The 20,736-nt window shown below is 37.3% G+C and overlaps 1 protein-coding gene across 3 annotated transcripts in view; it reads right to left on the bottom strand.

The window, feature by feature from the left end:
- Positions 1–20,736, bottom strand: part of CACNA2D3 (calcium voltage-gated channel auxiliary subunit alpha2delta 3) — a 385,648-nt gene that overhangs the window by 138,046 nt on the left and 226,866 nt on the right. For all 3 annotated transcript variants that reach the window (XM_030956482.1, XM_030956483.1, XM_030956484.1), the window contains one exon: positions 1,233–1,311. In XM_030956482.1, the coding sequence (XP_030812342.1) occupies positions 1,233–1,311 (79 nt within the window). The remainder of the gene's footprint in view (positions 1–1,232; positions 1,312–20,736) is intronic.

Here is a 20,736-nt window from a genome sequence, read left to right as displayed (position 1 = left end):
GACAAGCTGTAAGTGAAAACTGCAAGGAAAAATCTAAACCTGAACTGTCTGACCATGACATGCTGTTTCCAATTGTGATTTTCAAAGCCAAAAAAAAAAAATTAGAGGTAGAAGATTTTTTACATTATAAGCTATCAGAGAGCAGGTATTGTAACTATTAAACTGAGAGGGAAATAAATTTATAGGTGCAACAGTCATTAAGCTGCTTAGTTGATTCATATGAGTAAGACTCTGACTCAAAGCAACATGGCTCTGAAAAGAACAAAGTGGTCCTGAAGAATGACAAAGGTGACCACTTTTCCCCTGTGGGAATAAGGAAGACGTGGACCAGATGATCTGCTAGGGCTGCCTCCATTGCCTGGTCCTAATTTCTGAGTTGCTGTACTTAGATCTTTATGAATTTGCAGAGCTGGGCTAAAAAGTTAAAAGATTATGTTGATTAAATTGTCTTCAAAAAAGATGCTTCAAAGGATTCTTATACTGTTATTTAAACTAAATTATGGTGTAATATTAGCTGATTAAGACAAGACTTCAAACTGAGTAATTTCCATCAGCTGGACATAACAGTAGTTAAAGAAATAATGACTAAATGGATAGCACCTGATGCAATTCATCATAATGTAATGTGGCACAATGGAAAAAAAGAACTTTTTTTTTCCAAGAGGAAAGAAAAAGGAAAACCTGAAGATTAATTGGGGTTTGGGGCTGGTTTTTTCCTGAATCATTCCTACTTATACTAGTCAATCCTTTTACTGCAGCATCTCAGCATTTCAAATGTTTTAATGCTCTTTTCCTTAAAGGATATAAACCAGTTTTTTTCAATTACACTGTCAGTTCCTCAAGGGACAGGATGTCTGGTGTTTTACATACCATGCCTAACTCCGCAGGATTGTACCCAATGTTCTTAGAAACCAAACTCACTCTGAGTAATAACAGATAGAAGAGAACAAATGCTTTGAAATTAGTTTGTTCTCTGAAAAAAAAAATTAAGACCACATAGTTCAAAAGCTTCATACCTATGTTAAGGAAGAAAATTTCAAATTAGGGGGTTTTGCTCTTTAAATTGTACGTTACAAGATAATTAAGTATTTTCATTTTCTGGGAGAAAGAAAACAACCCATCCTCTGTGATTAGTTGCCAGTGACACCATATCTATAGAAGGGTCAGATGTGCAGGAGGGCTCAGCTCAGGGGTTCTGAAAACAAGGATTGCACAGAAGAAGTTTAACCAACCTTTGTTGGCACAGGCCATCCACTTCAGGTTATCAGCAAATGCAGCTTCTCTTCCAATCAGATAGGTAAAAATACGGACCTGAAAGTAAAATGCAAAAGATAAATCAATTATTACTGCATTTAAAACATATCCAGTGGAACTTCAGATACAGATGTGTAATTCACAGGACAAACCCTTCCTATAAAGCATTACTGGTTAAGCAGTACAGTAGCTTAAAAAATATATTTCTGCCAGTAATATCTTCCTAACAAAATGTGGCTTTTGTTCTGTGTAATAGAATGGTTGATCTTTTTGAATGTGTTTAATTTCTGACCTTTAACTACAGTTATGCTTAATGTGTAATTAAGAATAAACTAAAACCATTGGAGTACAAAATGGTGTGTTTCAGACAAATCTGTTCTGCACTTATGAATTAAGAAAATTTTTATTATGTAGGGAAAGAGGCATCTAACTAGCAAATACTTCTGTAGATAAAGAATCTGCAACCCCAGGCAAGATAATTCCCCTCAGTTTTCAAGGTTCATATGACACAATATCATTGTCAACACAGAGACAGGTAGTCAGAGGTAGCACCTTAATATAATTCATTTTGAAATTTTTAAAAAACTTAATTTTTCCTGTTAGCAAATGATTCCTCATTCACAAATTATAACATTTGTAGAATAAACTAACTTTGTACTAAGTTCCCACAGTTTTTTTTCCCCAAAGAAGTAGTTATAAAATACTCTGAAAGTCTCCCTCTTTACTATCAGTTGGGACGCCCTATTTTCTCACTGGTCTTCTATCCATTTTCTTAATAGCCACATCCTGTTCCTAGGCATACACAGTGCTTTCTGTTATCATCATGCCTAGAGACCAGATTCCAATCACAAAACTCTCCTCGGTCTCTCAAACATAAAATATGCACAGAACTGGATTGTGATTTATATGGTTTAAAAAGTCCACACACTGATGGTGTAGTGTTGCAAGTTTGAGTCCAACAGTCAGCATAATCCAACTCTAAGACTCTAAAGAACACAACATTAAACAAAAGAATGGTGCTTTTATACTTTGTTGATTACTATGAAAGCATTAATAAAGAAATTCTTTGTTCTGCAAAGACACATGAAAGTGCACAGTGAGATTTATAGTCTCAAAATACGGCATAAATCACTGTCATGTTTTATCTTCCTGCAAATGATGCTTGAAAGTAGCCTATGATGAGACTGAATACTCGGAGAGATTTATACTTAATGATCTGCTTTAATCTATAGAGAATCAAACTAGACTGTGTTCCTAATAAAAGGAGACCAGTCTTATCTAAACAGATGAGCAGTAAGCATGATAACAGGCACAGGCAGCAAAATAACCTACCAAAAATAAAATTTCAACAAACTGGTAACATGGATCACCATGAGGAATGGGCGCTCTCTAGAGTACTGTTGCAAGGATTATAATGATTTTTTGCTGACTACATTTTCTATATCTAGTTTACTTAGTTTTGCTAGAAAATATTTTAAGCATCTGATAAAAATCTGCTAATTGTAATTATTTGAAAAATAAAGGAATCTATGAAACAGAGAGCTAGAAGGTGAGTGATCCAAATTTATGAAGTGCTGTTTCCTTCCCTGTCCCAAGGTATTGTGTGCTTTCCTCTACACTCTTTGCATGGTATATCTTATACAAGTCATGTTTACCATGGACAGCATGAAGAAAAAAGTCTTTTATACAGTGAAATACAAGTCACACTATAATTTTAAAATACCTTTTCTATATTGTTCATGAATTAATAGAATGACTATTATTCATAGTAGTATTGTAAGAAAAAAGCCACGACAGGATCACAGGAAAGTATTTTAAAATTAAAGCCACTGACTCTTTAAAGTTTTCCTTCTACATTGACCTTAAAGACACATTAATAGGTATTGCAAATATTGTTTAACGCTTCATTCAGAATAGTGAGAAAAATCCTCGAGATCAGTTCTGATGGAAAACAATTCTGATTATTCCTCTACTTCTAAAAGTTTCATTTGATCAGGTCATTGAACCCACCAGCATAAACTTAATTCACTGTGAGCTTACAGTGAAAAGCATTAACTATACACTGCAGAAGTATCCCAGAAACACAGAATCACAGAATTAACTAGCTTGGAAAAGACCTTTGAGATCATTGAGTCCAACCTATGACCCAACATCACCTTGTGAATCAGACCATGATAATAAATTATTAGAACTGGTAACTTGCATAAATAATTCTGCATTCTAAATCCCATTTTTCAAAACAAGCTTGGTTCTACACACCTTTTAAACTAGTTTTAGTCTTCTGGATAGGTATTCTATGTCATAATTCTGGATGTATCACACCAATAAACGGGAAAAAAGTTACTGTGGCCACGGATTTGTTTACTGCAAATACATAAAAATTTAACTAGAGTCAGCATTACATAAATGCTACATTAATTGGGAAGATAAGTTCAAACTAGTTCAACTGCTGTCCATGGATGAGACCTGTGCAGTGATGGGCTATTTATGGTGCAAAACAGGACACACAGCATTGTAATAACCACTGATATTGTCATTGTACATCAATTAGACATTGGGGACCAGATTTAATATCCATCCATATTCTTAGATCCCAGGTAAAATATATGTTGGTAGGTAAAGCTGTTAATAGTGGCCACTGAATTTTCTTCTTGTGCATATGAGGTAACTGAATGGGAAGTGTGTCAAATCAATCTTGCTCTACAAAATGATTGCAGGAAATGCTTATTTTACTCACACAACCAATGTTTATTTTACTCAAACAATATTTTTAGCACTAATATTGTGCAGTCTGCTGATAAATATGTATAGTATTATAGTAAATATGTATAGTAAGTATAAATATGTATACTGAGGCATATGATTATAATCTCTGTAATTAATAATAGATTTGGAAGTATAAGGTGTGTCTGTCTCATTCTGTTGTTTTTATTGGACCTTGGAGAAAGTAACAAAGTAGAAACTATTAGCTTTAATAAATATGTGCACTATGCAGACACGCACTGATGCACCTATGTTGGTATCTCATGGTACAGCAGAATGTTAGGACACTAAAACTTCCTTTGAATCCATATGGAGAGCATGTTCAGTCAAGGGAGACTGAGCAAATTCAAAGTTCTTATGGGCACATCCCAGAAGATCCAGTAACAACATTTACATAGTCTACATATGCTCTGGCTAACTGAGAATAAGACAAATGAGAAAAACACCTTTGAATATCCAAGTGCTGTGACTGAATCAAGAGACCACTTCCATCAGAGAAGGAATCTGCCTCAGAGAGTGTAAGTACCTCTCTGGCAAAAAACATTATAGAAAGAGAGCCCTTCAGTCTTGGATAATTTTGAAAGCTTTACAAGATACTTGAAAGAGATACCTGAATCAAAATATTTTCTATGCCTGACCTGCAAAGAATTATATCAACTATATTAAGGCTTATCATGAGCTATGAGGTTTGGAGAAAGAAAAAATTCTCAGGCAGATGCACTAGTCTTGAATTTCTATATCCTATCTACAAAACTGGAAATTGTACATGTCAGATTCACTGAACACAAAGCAAAGCTTACTCCAAGAGCAAAAACTTTACCCTTTAACCTTTTCAATTACACTTGCTGTTTCTGCACAGTAGGTGCTGCAGACTGCTGTTTTTAAGCCAATGTTCACAGAATATGGAGTGAGAGCTGAAAGAAACTGAAAGGACAATGGAACTAGAAACTTTATTAGAGCTTGTGACTTTCCCACTTCATATTTTTCTGAAGCAAGTACTGAATGGCAAAGAATACCATTTGAGATTGATGTATTTTAATTATATTTAGAACAGCAGCTGTGGAAACCTTCCACATGTAACCTTCTTATTATGTCTTATTCCTGACCTGGAAGGGTCACTCACTGGAAAGAGACTCCATTCAGTTCCTCTTCTCACTAAAAGATTGCTGCAAAAGCTCAGATGGTTCCAAATTGTGGAATCAAATTCATATTATGCAACCAACTAATTTCCACAGTGCATTTTCTGATGGTCACCTTCTGTGCACTCTGGTCCACACCAGTAGTCCATACTAAACCAGTGAGAAGCACAACATGCCAGCAGCTGTCACAAGCTGTTTTGACAACCACTCCCAACTACAGCAGAATTAACCAATATTAAAGCATCAAACCTCCAAGCTCAGTAGTTCAGACAAAACTGAACATAAATCTTGCACTGAGTAAAACACCTGAATCAAAAGCAGCTACATAACTGCATAAAATATTGGTATTTTTATCTTGTTTTCTCTCTGGTTTTCCAGTCTCTGGTTTTTCATTCTTGTTGCCTTACCTAGGCACAGATCATGGCTTGGACTACATAAGAGGTTGCTCTCTACTCTTTGTTGCAGCCCCTCAAATTTTGAGGAATAAGAGAGTATTGTTAGCAAATTTCTTGCTTTTACAGCCGGGGAATATTCTGAAGTTTGAACCTTTAAACTCCAGATAGAAAGTTTATCTAAAATCTCAGAGATGCATACACTCAACCATTAGTGAGGAAAGCTAAGAATGATGACTGCAATGACAGCTCTTTCAGTGCTAAGCACTCCATCTGAAATATCCACTGAACACTTCCATCCATTATGTGTGGGCTGATCTGCAGTCCCTGGACTGTCCTCACCTCTGAAACTTCATTAAACCTGCAGTGTAGGAAAGAGAATAGGGACCTTCTCCCATCTCTGCTAAGCAAGACAAGTCAATCTGCAAGATTCTACACAATGAAACTGTGAATTCATATCTTTGTGCCAAACAGCTGCTAAAACAGTATTCCCAGAAACTTAAAATACCATGTGGGAGGGGAAATGGGACTTCTGCTTGAAGCTGACAGTGCAGACCTCTGTTTGCAGCTGCAAACTATTTCATGGACACCTTCAGCAAAACAGCCTTTCTTTTCTGGCTCAGCAAGAAATAAAAATAAGCCTGTGGCAAGAGCTATGGAATTTAAGTGGGATACAGGGACAAAATTCAAGTTCCCATAGTGATAATCTGTGGAGGTCCAGGAACACCTCAGCTATTCTCTGCATGGAGGAGCAAATGGACTGACTGGGAACAATGGACCAATGTGAGACCAAGTGATTGTCTGAGCTCCTAAGCAGCCTCACAAGAATTGATTTAACTGTTACAGGGCTCTCAAGGTGAGAGCTCTCAAGACAGTTTTTCACAGACACCTCACACTTCCCGCCCAACATTGCACTGGGCTTGCCAACACCTCCAGATTAGTCTTCAATACCACTCTTCTCCACATCCTCTCATCTTCCTAGTCCTCTCTCTCCAAAATCCTTTCCTACACCTCACCTCAGAAGACACCAGTGGGAAAAGGGGGAATTCTGTTTCTCCCTGTGTTAAGGAGATGGCACAACCCCACATTTTCCTGTGAGGAACAGTCTGGATGCAGCCATAAAGGATTTTGAGGGACATACTGGATTTACTCATCATAACCAGCAAGATCCACAAGAAAAAAATCTGAACAGGCCCCAGGTCTTTGCCCAAGAAACCTTTCCAAATCTGAAAAGGGAAGAATGCTGAACTTGTAAAATGTATCAGTGTGAGATGTATTATAGGTACCAACTTTAAGTGATACACACACAATCAATCCAAAAATAAACACAAATTCCAAGTGTATTCAGCCCATCTGGTTGTTGCAAAGGACATAACATATAGGGCCATGAACAGAGATGGGAAAAGAGAAATAGAAATATAAAGTCACTCTTGAATCTTCAATTTATCTCTAAATATTTTCATAGCTCTTTTAAACTTCAGTTCATTTTTTATTATGAAGCAGTAAAATAAACCAAAACCAAACAACTATTTGCATTGAGAAGTTAAGAGGAAATTCCATGAAGACAATGATCTAAATGAGCACACAAACTTCTATGGAGGAGGGGTGCAAAGCCCTGTGATGCAATGTCAGACAGCACTACCTCAGTATCTCCTGTCCTATTGGAGACCTTTGTCCTGTGAGGTGCTGAAAGCCTCAACTTGCAGTGCACTCAGAGCAAGGAAGCCATGAAATTGAAGACATTACCTCATGAAATTGAATCCTGAAATGTTAAGTTACTCAGTAAAAGGTTCTTCATTGTTAATTTTCCTCCTGCTGTATTCAAAATACCTCTTCTGGGAAAGTTTACATTTATACATTTCCTCATGTTTTTTCCTTCCTGCAATTGCACCCTGTACCCAGACAATTTTATAACAATGTTTTGTATTACAGTGACATTGAAACTCCATACATTGTACCCTAAAAACTGATGGGGCAGTTAGCAAAAACAAACCCCAAATAATTGAGATATCTATGTCACTGGAAAACAAGATGTTGCAAGCAAAGACTGCAAGAACATGAAGAAGCTGAGCTCTGCTTGCCCAAATATCTATATCCCCAACAGCTCTTAGCACAGACCTACCTCAGAAATTTGTGCAGGAGAAAAGGAAAATGGTGCTGCAGTTAATCCCCTGGGGTCAGGGGACAGCAGCAGTGTCCTACTCACCTGTGAGGAGCATTTCTGGATCTGCTGTCTGGGTCTAGGGCTGCTGGGAGTTACTTTTGGAAAACTCAAACAAGCCACATGTTTTACATGAGACATCAAGTGAGGATATTTCTTCTAGCCCTGAAAATACGCTGACATACTTTGCTGATTTACAGAAAATTATAATGAAACTGAGGATTTACAAAGAATAATTTCCCACTGTGAAAATGCTCCCAATACATAAAAAATATTGGTAGCAGGGAGAGATGGGATTATGCTGTTTTACACTGTGCAAGGACAGAAGAGGTGATGAGAAAGTGACCAGTTCAAGGCTTGTTAGCACAGGGCTTGTTGTTTCCCTGAAAGAGTTTGATGATTGACATAGCTGTGAAAAAAAAACAGAAAAACCAACAAAACAAGACAGGATTTTTACATGGGACACAAGTTTTAGCCATTTTACTCTTCCTTAATTATTGGTCACACCGCACTGAATAAGATCAGTTCCTTCACAGGTGGCACAAACAGCACAGCAGGAGCTTAACAATAAATAATATGTAAAGATGTGGCAGAGCAAATAGGTTAAATGCTATCAAATAACCATTTAAAAAATGGTATTTAAAAGCTAAACAAAAACCTTTAGACAAATTAGGTCTAATAAGCATCAAATCCATTCTAGCTCTCTTTCCTGCTTACTGTGCAGCACATGTTAATGATGGCAAACAGGCAGCCAATAACGTACTAAGTGTGCTACAACAATGTGTAACATGAATGTACTAGATTTCCCTTAGCAGTTTAACAAGTCAGCAAACACAATTCTCACAGATTTTGATAATATTAAACTTTTGGCTAAGACCAGGTCTAGGAAATGATATCCCAAAGATTACTATTCAAAAAAAAATCCAAAAACCTGAGATTACCCCAAACCAGCTTGTTGCCTTTAATGTAACTTCTATTTTCAGCATGAGTTATAACTGTAACAAATTACTTTGAGCCCCATGGGGTTGTGTTATAAACATTTCAACTATATAGAGAGTGTGAATAAAAATCTTTAAACAGCCCCTGCAAATACTGTGTAAGTACTACAAATTATTACTGAAGAACTATTTTAGAATTATTTTTCTGAGTTTAAAAAAAAATTATTTATTCTGCTTTTTATATCATTCAACTGGTACATCCAACCATGGTACAATGACTTCAATTACATGGGGTATAGGAGGCAGAGGAAAATATTAACTCACTTTTTTTAAACTTTCAAATGTTACCTGACATTAGTTTTCTATCATAACAACATTACTATTTCAAAGTAAAATTAAATAGATTTATTTGAGCTAGGAACAAATTCTATGCTGTCATCTGAAAGGCAAAGGAAATTTTCGATTCCATTCTTGATTTGCAAGATTCCAGGTCAGTCATTACAAACCATTAACAAGTCAAGCCTAAATGAACTACCCAAGCATAATTCAACCATACCTAATATTGACATTCTTCAAAATCCTGGAGGATTTGCTGAAATGCAGAACACACATTTTCTTCCTTAAATGCAAAATAGCAGCCTAAACAAATTAATTTGTCTGGATGGAGAGAAGGGGAAGGGATTAGAGCAGAAGCCATGACATAACCAACTTTCTTGGACCTAACTGAAGCTCCTGTGGAAAAAGCAGGCTCACACAATTCCTGCCACTTCTCTACTCAACTTCCTTGTATATCAACTAATTTTTTTGCAGGAATGCATGAGAAAAGATGAAAATCAGACAAAATTCTAAGTAACCAAATGCTGCCAACATCTCCACTTCTGCTATTACACAGTTCCAGGATGTAACACAGAACAATGGTAACTCATTTACAGTGTACTTCACTGTGCATGGTGCAGACACAGATTAGAGGATGACATAATGGATAAAGCACTGCCCTTTCACCCTTGGGATTTTGTCCAGCCTGCACTCCTATCAGATAATGGCTTTGGCAATCTCCACTAGTCTCTTTTGGACGCTAATCCCCACTACAGAGTCTCTATAATTCATCATATAATTTAATACACCTGGCAACTTTACCACCAGTTCATTCTTTTGTTACATAATGGCCCAAAGTGAAGTCAAGGGTGGTTAATGCTCTGACAACTGGCTATTATCTCCCATAACAGCTGATGTTGAGGGGATTATTGCAGTCATAAACCATTTTATAAAAATTGGCAACTGGGAAAGCAGTGTAAGAAAATAAGGTGATATTTAGAAGTTTTATCACTGATTTTCTACCAATCTGTAATGGAGTTTCTAGCATCCAAAAAATGCTGGAGAGGAAACTTGAGATTAAAGCTACAGATCATGAGCCAAGAAACTGAGGCCTCATCAAGCTGACAGTCAGAAAGGTTTGACTGTTTTGAGGTTACAGACACCTTTTTGTCTTCCTCTTTTTTCCCCCCTCTGTCAAATATACAGTATATTTCTTTCTTATTTTGCCTCAGTTATTTGGTCACCACTTCATCGGCATTCTTCCCTTTTCAGTTTGAAGTATTTCATCGCTTTTAGTACTCCAGTTTTAGACCCACAGCTTTGTTAACAAATGAGCAAAGGATTTCACTGAGGATATAAGGGACCCATGAGACAAGACAAGGGGGAGCTGCACTCAGCTTATTGCAAAAGAAATCAGCTCACTGAAACTGTGGGAAATCTTGGGAAGATGAGCAGTTGAGGGTCAAGTCTGAACTAAAATGACATTAGCACACAAGCAAACAGTACTCACTGTCAAGGGAATTAGCACACACAACTCCCACTGGAAATAAGCATGGGTCCTGCAAAGTGGTAAAATGGCACAAAAAATGTCACCAGATAAAAGTGAACAGAATGTAATTTTTGCTTGGTAGACATCAGACTCTAGAAGGATAATTATAGAAGGTGCAAGGTAAGGCTCTCTGGTACATCACAGCTACATCTGTGCAATGTCATTTTGTATCACGCAGGTGTGTAGCAATAGTTGGATGCTCTATATTTAATCAACTGCTTGGTAGAATAAGTTTCACACAAAAAAAAAAAAATCATTAAAATAAATCCATAGCCGCTCCTGCTCTAACCAGGAGGCATTACTAAAGTGTCCAGTTTAATAAAACATGATACATTTGCAGAAGTTTTACAGAATTGTTTTGAAGTGAGGTTCGTGGCTCAAGATATCTGTCTCTTTTCATGCAGGCTTGAATGGAGCAAGCTTTCCATCACTACAAGGAGCCATAAATCCCCCTGGCCTGTGCTTTGAACCAATCATTTTAGGTAAAAGTCAATGTGGTGCTGATCTCCACTTTGTAAGCCTACATTTGGTTCTGTACAGCTGAATTTGATGACAGGTTTTATACTGATCAGCAGAAAAAGGTTCAGGTTCTAAGAATTCAACTTCAACAGGAAGATTTTCATAATGTAGCACAGAAAAGTGTGAGGTCTACTCAGAGAAGGCAAAAAATTTTGTGAATTGTGGATGTAACAGAATCATAGAATGAGTTGGAAGGGATCCACAAGGATTATCAGAGCCCAAGTCCTGGACCTGCACAGGACAGCCCCAGGAATCACACCATGTGCCTGAGAATAAAACTAAACACTTATAAGAACAGGAAAAAGTTTGTTCATAGAATTTTAGGATTACTTTACTTGTTCATTGAAATACAAAATCAGCCACAGCAGAAGAAGCTGTAAACACAGATGCTGCTCTGATGGAACAGCAGATCCACTGCTTGGCAAACTCTGGTAGGAAAATAGAAAGGAAAGTAGTGCTTATTGGTGGACTTGCTGTGAGTGGAAACACTACAACCTCTTTAAGAAAATCTTTCTGAAAATGCTGAGTTAGTGGATAGAAAAATGAATGAGATTTTACACAAAAAGTGTCTGCTACGCTGAAAAATATTTAATCCTTCAGACACTATATATATACACCCATGAATTGTTTGAACCTTCAAAGTGCTACAGCAGGAACATGAAATAGACATGAAATCCCTTTATCTTGACATTTTACCCAACTGAAGCCAATTGCTGCTCAGACTGTCACACTATACTAGTCAGTATTAAAATTGCTATGCCTTTATCTTTGATTAAAAATTAAATGTACTTTATAATTTTTGTAGCCCTACAGCATCCATGTGTTCTTACAGCTAAGTGAAGTCAAACTAAATATTTAATACACTATTCTAATTAGCTACAAACTATTACCTGATTTAAGTCTGTAAATGAATGTGAAAAGACTCTGGAGGCCTAATGTTAACCTTCATCCACTCCAGCTATAGGAGAGAAATTACAGGCTCTAATTAGACTCTTTAAACTGCAAAGAAATAGAATTTTCATAACCAGCTTATTAAAAAACGAAGACCCCCTTGGGACAGGGCAAATTGCTTCTACCCTGATCCGCTTACCCTTGTACAACACCATACAGAAGACTCATGTTGTCTGACTTGCAGCTCATATTTCTCCCAAATTAATGAGCACTCAAATTATTCCAGCTGCCCCCTTGGCACGGGGAAAAATTGAAAATCCATGGCTGCCAAGTGACGTGTATAATCCAGCTGCTAAATAAAATGTGCTTAAGGGGACACAGCTGTCGAGGTGACTATTTACATTAAAATAAGTCCATGGATACAGAACAAATGTCTAAAGACAGAAACAGTGTACAGCACTTTGTTTAACCCCTGAATTTAACCAGGTCACCAAAATTTGCAGCATCATTTACAGGCTAAAGGTAAGTGCATGGGCTTTTGACCTTATGATTTATTTCTTCCAATTTGTCTAATCTTGGAAAAATTCTGATTTCCTTCTGGAAAATAGGTAAATTCAGAGGAATATCATTGAAGAGCAGAATTCACATGAGAGAAAGGATAGTTGACTTTCCAAAACAACCCTGCTTGAGAAAAATACAGAAAGTTTAACTCCATTTCCTGCTCTCCAAACATGTGCAGTGTGACAATAAGCATGATCTTTGAGGGAGCAGAATAGAAAATGTTACTTGCAGAGAATTCACACAGACTTGTGGAATCAAAAAGAGACATTTTTTTTTGCCTTAACCTACACAGGCTGCAAATTCACCTCCACATGAAACTGAGGATACCAGGTGTCATCTTTAAACCACTAAATAGTGTCAGATATCTGTTCTATAAGAGTTAACTGTATTCTAAAATACTCTAGGATGCTATGATTCAAAGGCCACATTTTTAAATGTTATAAACCATGACTGTAACCCAGCTGACCTGTACATCCCTGTGCCAGTTGAATACATACCTTGGAATAATAGGGGCCAATGCAAAGTTTCTCTTTACTAATAAGGAATACTTGGCCAGAGGACACCGTGGATCTAGGACCATAATCTAAATTCAAATTTTTACAGTCAAAAACATTTGCTTTGTTCAGCAAGTGCACGTGAGGCCCAAGTTATAACAGAATGTGTGTGCAAGCAAATCCTAACAAGAACTGTACAGAACCCAACTGTAGAGAAAGTTCAATTAGTCAAAGGTTTATATATTTCAGCCCTCACCAGACAGTTTAATTTGAGTAGTTACTATGACACAAGCATTTTTAACTGTGGGATTAGGAGCTGAGGTCATATTTGGAAAAAAATGTAGATAAGTAATATGGGTTTCAATCAATGAAGCCTGATAAAATTTCCCATATATTGTTGGAGAAATTAATCAAATAATTTTAAATATTAGTGAATATTTTTAGGATCTGTGAGTAGCAAAGGACACGCCAAGGACAAGAAAAGGGAAACTAATTTTTAAATATTTTCAAAACCAAGGAAAAAATCTGTAGAATCACTTCCTAGATTTTACTACCCAAAAAGACTGTAGCAAAAGGGATTAAACAATTATTTCACAATAATATACAACACAATAACATGGAAAGAAACAGCCAACATGAATCCAAGAGTGATTGTGCTTAACCAATCTTATTTCCTTTCATAACAAGTGTCTTATGTACTACACAGGTAAAAATAGGAGGAGAAAGATATCCTGATTAAATTCTCTAAATATTTTTAGAAGTATGGCCATCCTCACCAATCCTGGACTCATGGGCAACATACCATCCATGAGAGCTTCCAACTGGGCCTGACAAAAATAAGGCACAGCATATTACATGCTCAGTGATGCTGTTTCCCTCTAAGGACTCCAAACCTAATGAAATGAACATAAGGTGAATGCACTTTTCAGACAGATGTGCTCTCAAAGTGGATTTATTATTGTCATGTTAGGAAGAGAATTTGGAAAAGCAGGGAGAGATCTGGCCAGTATTCAATAATTTGACTGAAGATTTAGATGAAGAGAACCCTTAAAAATTTATCACATGACACAAAGCTGGAGATCATTCCATGCCCCTTGGAATATAGAATTAGAAAGCCAATGGCACGTGGCCTGGATCAAGAATGGTGTGGCCAGCAGGAGCAGGGAAGTCATTCTTTCCCTGTACTCAGCACTGAGGCCACACCTCGAGTGCTGTGTCCAGCTCTGGCCCCTCAGTTTGGGAAGGACATTGAGACGCTCGAGCACATCCAGAGGGGGCAATGAGGCTGGAGAGGGGCTGGGAACACAAACCCTGTGAGGAACCACTGAGGGAGCTGGGGGTGCTCAGCCTGGAGAAAAGGAGACTCAGGGGTGACCTTATCAGTCCACAGCTCCCTGAAAGGTGGCTGTAGTCAGGTGGGATTGGTCTCTTTCTCCAGGCAGTACTGACAGAACCAGAGGACACAGTCTTAAGCTGTGCCAAGGGAAATATAGGTTGGATATTAGGAAAAAAGTTTTTACAGAAAGAGTGATAAAGTGCTGGAATGGTCTGCCCAGGGAGGTGGTGGAGTCCCCATCCCTGGATATGTATAGAAGAAGACTGGATGTGGCACTGGGTGCCATGGTTTAGTTGAGGTGTTAGGGCATGGATTGGCTCTATGATCTTGAAGGTCTCTTCCAACCTAGTGATTCTGTTAGAATTCAAAATATTTGGGTGCAACAGAAACAGTCTGAAATTAACAGGATTAAATTTTTGTCAAAAAGTGTATCATTGGGAGGGAAAGTTCTAATTCATGGATGAAAGATGAGGAAGAACTTTGTGAAGCACCAGAAATAGATCTAGATTTCTGAAAGAAATCTATTATGGGTCAAAAATGGTAAACTGCTGCAATAAAAGCAAATATCAAACACTTGCTGGATGTACCTAAAAGAAATGGCAATAAATACTTGACATGAATGTAAGGTAAAGGAAGTGGTTATTTAGCCCTACCTAAGTACAGGAGAAATGGAAAAAGCTTCAGCTGGACTTGATGTGCACTGCAGGGCCCACGACGGTTAGAAAGGTCTCTGATAAGGAGGAAACCTCCATGTACACAAGAACTAGAGGTTTTTATACTTACCATTAGCTATTCTAGGTAATTTTAGAAGCACTATAATTGATAATGTCATCCAACAGTAAAACGCATTTTACATAAGGCTACAGACATTGTAACAAAATAAAAAAAAACAGGTTTGCTTCATCATTCTTCCCTGACTGCATCCTGAAGAACAACTTATTTAAGGACTGTACCTGTGGGTGACTCCAGGTACTGTGGTTAACCCTTTTAGAATGTTAACAAAACAGTGATGAGTTTCACCTGTCAATTTGAATTCATCCATGTTTCACTATTTGCTTGCTAAACATTAACAACAGCAGCTGAGATGTTGGTAAAGAAATACTTTGGCTTTTTTAAAACTGATACTAGAGAGACCAAAGAATGAAGATCTGAACTACTGTGGACATCAAATACAAAAGACAACCTAGAGAGGTCCATCCTCTGAGCTCAGAATTAAGTAAGTGTTTTTTCTCTAACATGACTCACAAGCTATGCTCTAAGTCCTGCAGTTAATTATAAAAACATGCTCTGTTTGCTCTCTCCATTTTCACTGCTGGTTTTGCTTTGTCCAAACCTCCTAAAAGTATGCAGTGATATCACCATATGTATCATGGAGAAGAAAAAACAGATGAATACTCTATAAACACTCTTCATTCTTAAAACATGTAGCCTAAACAAAGGGCTTCCTCTCCCTTCTTTTAGAGAAACATGGGACAAAGGAGAACTGAGAACCAAAATGAGGACATTGAGCACCAGCACACTTACACTGAACTTGCATTTGACATCAGGAAACACAGGAAAATTAAGTTAGTGGTGAAAAATAGGGAACTCCAAATTTAAAGGATAAAAATAATTCATTTTGCAGGAAGATTTTTGACACTGAGCAACTGATTTTTTAAAAATCATACTACACCACTGTATTTATTTTTCCTTCAAGCAATATTTTCTGGGGAATAAAACTGAATCCATTAGAAAAAACCCCTTTTCTGACATTGTACTGCCTCCATCACAATGCCCATTACAAGTTCTAAAATCAAATCAGCAATTCCAAACTCAAGAACATTTGTAACACATAGAGTCATTTAAAATATCTAAAATTCCTCTAATCATTCTATAATTTTTTTATGCAGTTGCTTAATGCTGCAGAAAAAGTAAGACACTCTTGGAGCAGGGATGTAAAGACAAAAGAACAGAGTAATGCCCTCAGTGCCAAGAAGACAAGAGAAAGAATGAAAGCTGGGAAATAAGACAGACAGGATTAAAGACTGAAATAGCTTACTGCAGAAGGAAGACATTACTTCTGAAAACTGTAAAGGGCAAGGTTGTAAAAATTGCAAACTGCACTGAAAATGAGACTTTGGGAGCTCTAAGTATGATGAAAAGAATAAACATCATTAATGCAATGTCAGATAACGCAGGGTCACAGTGCCCAACTGAGACACAAACAAAATGCAATAACAGAAAATGTTAGGAAGTCAAGATACAAGCCTAAAATTATACCTTATTCTTTACATTATATATATATATAACATCATATATATATCTACACAGTGCTTCATATAAAATGAGAGCAACAAGCAAACACAAAAACACAGAAGAGAGAATAGAACATGTGGACATGCAAGCTTTCTCTAAAAAGTGTGCCTGAGGAAAGGGAAAAACAGCGTGCAACAAATTAAGACAGATTTTATTCAACCTTTTAATGAGACAGTCAAAAGAGGAAAAGGGGTTATTCAATCAAAGGTAGAATTAGGTTAATTAAGCCAGACAACATTGAACACATGGAATTAAATCTCTGCCCAGCTGAAGCTAAGGGTCCAGCAGTGCCAGGGGCCCTGCAGCAGGGACAGCTGGCACAGAGGGAGGGAGAACCCCCAGGATGGATCTTCACCCTGGCCTGGAGAGACGAGAAATGCAGGTGGGTACCAGAGGAGAAGGAATGGCCAGCTGGGGGCAATGAAACTCCAGGAACCCTGGCTGATGCCAGAGCAAGGAAACAAATGCAGCTCCACTAAAATTGCTTGCCAATCTGTCCATCATCCCCTTCCTGCTCTTGTGTCCAACTCCACAATTCCTTTGGGTTGGCCACTGCCTCTCCCTCCACAGGAAAAACATTTGGTGTCTGCACTGCTCCCTGGTACATCATGCACAGCATTTCAGGACTGCTAAATTTAAACACTGATCTGAAATAAAGATATCTGAACTGAAAACAACAGCTATTCTTGAATAAACTCATACATGTCAATTTAATTCAGAGCACAAATTCTGATCTTATCAGTTTAATCTCCTTGGAAGGTATGAGGATAAGGATACCTGCATGTGGAATTCCAAAAAATCTCATCCAAATTCTTATCAATAGACCCTTCTCAATATTGCCACAATTAGACTGTGGTGCTCTCTGTGCTACAAAGATACAACACATGCTTTTAAATCATCCTTATGCTCCCTGGGAGAGGGAGCAATGAAGATGAGGCCATGAATAAAAAAGCCCCTTTATTATTTTGTCCTTGTAACATTTACTCTGATGTCAGCCATACTGCTGAAGTGAAGCACACAATTATGTTGCCATTACAGTCCCTGAAATCAGAATTTGTTTACTCAGATTTTTTCTGGACAGCTAATTTTTATTTATTCAAATTAAAAAAAAATACTTGAAGATTATCCACTTCAGTAAAACTTATATATTTTCTTCATACATTTTTAAGCTCCACCATGGCAATAAATCCAATAAATGAGATAGAGGTCCAGGGTTTTACTGAACCAGCACACGTATAAAGCTCACTCAAGTACAGGAATCTCTCCAGAAGAATAATTACAACTTTCAAATAACAGTGCATTCATTTGAGACAGCACACAGACACTGTCATCCCTCAGTTTACAGCTGCCAACTTCGACACTCCTGATTTCATTTTCAGATCAACCCAATGGACCCAAGATGCAGTTTAGGATGGGCATGAAGCACCCACCACATTCAGGTAACACTTTCTGCAAATCCAAGCCGTACACCAATCTGCATACCCTTTCCAAAACCAGCTATTGGTGAGTTTTTACCGCCAAGTGCCTTCTCCTACAGTGTTCCTGTTCCTAACTCTTAACATCATCTTTCAGTGTAGTTGTTCACTGTCAGACATTTTCTAAGATGAGGTATGTTCCCTGAATCCTGTAATTTCCCATAACAGCAAATTTCCTCAAGTAACATTTTTCTGAAAGCATAATTAGAAATGAAGTATATAAGTGTAAAACAAAATTCAATGCATTCCTTAGACAAGAGATGTACAAGAGTTCTCTAAACATCCCAAAAATGTTAGTCCTGCAGGAGAGCTGCACATGGACTACTAAAGTGCTTTCCTTTATTTGTTGTGATTGTGTATATGGGGCCATTAGTCTCAGTCAGAGGTCTCAACTCTCTCCTCAGCCAGCCAGTGCTATTGATTATCTGGGCCACTGTCAGAGGGAGATTAGGACAAGGCTGACAGTTTGCTGGCTGATGTTGAATCAGGAGAAAACTCACATGATGCCAGTACACTTCAAGGAAGAAGTCAGCTTATGTTCTGAAAAGGATCTGTTTCCTTTCTCTGCAGTGAATTCCTGTGTTTGTCACACACATCAGCGACACAGGAGCTGCCCCTGCTGCCCTGGAACCAGAGCTGAGCCCTGCAAAGGAGATTTCTGCAAGGGCAGCTAGCCAGGAAACTGCAAGCATTTGTTTCAGATGTTACCCTTTCTACCATCACTCACTTTCTCAAAATCAGGTTATGGCAACAAATTCCACACAGAAAAATATCTTGACTCAGTTCAACAGGATAATACAGAATATAATTTCTACATCAACTTCAAAATGAAGGTTGATTCTTTCAATCCCAATAATGTGAACAATGTCTCTTTTAGAGTCTCATCAGGATTACTCCACCTGTAAAAGTGTTGAAGCTAGCCTGACCTTAATTCAAAAGAGGTTTGCAATAGAGCATTTTACATTAGAAACTCTTGTTCCACCATCTGCCTGAAATTGTCCAGAATCAATGACCTTCATAAAAACATAATAGAAGAGCCATCTTATTATGGAGGCTTTGAGCAAAGTGAGTCCCTCAAACAAACAGAGACAGGAAAGGGTTTGCTGTTCTGCTGGCAACTTAATATTGGTTTAGCTATTTTATGCAAGGATGCCCAAGGCATTTTACTATTACCTATATAATAAAAATGTAATAATAAATTTATAGAAGGCTCAATATTTGGATAGGTGAATTCACTGACATTTTGCCTCAGGAGATACTGGTTGAATTTTACACCACTCAGAAAGCTGACACCCAGACTATAAAGAATAATGCAGGGATCTGGGATTCAAAGGCCTAAAATCTGGGGGTTTTTTCCCTGCTGGTAATGTACAGAAAGTGTCTGCACAGCTCTGTCTAATATCCTATTCACAGTGACTCAGTAAATGAAGAGTAAATTTTCCTATTTGGGGCTGCCTTTTTATATGAATACAAGTTATTACTGAACACGACAGAAACAAAGAACTGTATGAAAAACCAGAATTTGTGTCTGCCAGGAATTTTTGTGACTATCAGAGTAACATGTGGGTATGAACATTAGCCAGTGTGACCCAACAAGAGAGAAATATCTTTTAAGTAGTTGGTACTATTTCTGGCTTACTTCACGATAACATTGATCCAGTTTCATGCCTGCTAAATAAAACCAAAATAATAACTGATGGGTTTTTTTAAATAACCATTATTTTAAAATTAAAATGCCAACATTCTTTACAGGTAAATTAAAAAAATACAGTCCCACTTGAAAGGATTTAAGCAAATGAAAATAGCAAAAGAGAAAAGTACGTCAGTGTTTGAATTTTAGTCTGACCTATGTCTACATACTGGTACTCTATACTGACCAGTGAACCTATATGTGAATTTGCTATAAAAATTCAAATTACTGTGTGTTCTATTGTTTTGACAGCTATTTTAAGCAAGCAGTCATGGATTCATGTTACTTTCTTACTGAAATTTGCTTTCAGCAATAATAATTTATCTGGTAAAGTTTTAGTCCCATTGAATTTTATAAGGCTACTTTAGCCTTTAAGCTGTCTAATAAAGCAGAATTGAGCTTATTATCTGATTGTATCAATATGTGGCATTTTCTTCCTAAGTCTTATAAAGAAATCCCTTATTCAATTGACTTTTCATCCATTCTTCAGTCTTATGTTTATTTCCAGGATCTCAAAGCAGATTGTGCAATCACATCCTGGTCATTGCTTTACAACTTTATTTCTGTCCAGTTCATTCTACTAAAATTATTAGTTCTAATTTTACCAACCAAAAATTTCAATCGCTGTACTTGGATTTCCATTTATCCGGACAGACATTTTCTTCATCTGTTTTTGCACAAGCTCTATTGTCTCACCTTGCTAAAGCCCTTTTTTTCAACTCTCTGTTGGCACTCATGATACTTCTGTCCTTAAGTACACTCAGTAGAACTATTTATCTGCTTAACTGCTTGCTGTGCTGACCTGGATGGCACAACGTGAAACACCACAAAAAACAAATCTGTAAATAGGAAAATCACAACAGAATAAGATTTCTCACAATAGAAAACTATGCAAATGTTCTAAGGTGTCTTAGGAATAAAATCCACAGTCAAAATTACAAGTGTCAAAAAAAGAAATTTAGTT

This window comes from Camarhynchus parvulus, chromosome 12 (genome assembly GCF_901933205.1).
Source record: "Camarhynchus parvulus chromosome 12, STF_HiC, whole genome shotgun sequence".
Lineage (NCBI taxonomy): Eukaryota > Metazoa > Chordata > Aves > Passeriformes > Thraupidae > Camarhynchus > Camarhynchus parvulus.
This window is presented reverse-complemented; position numbering and strand designations above follow the sequence as displayed.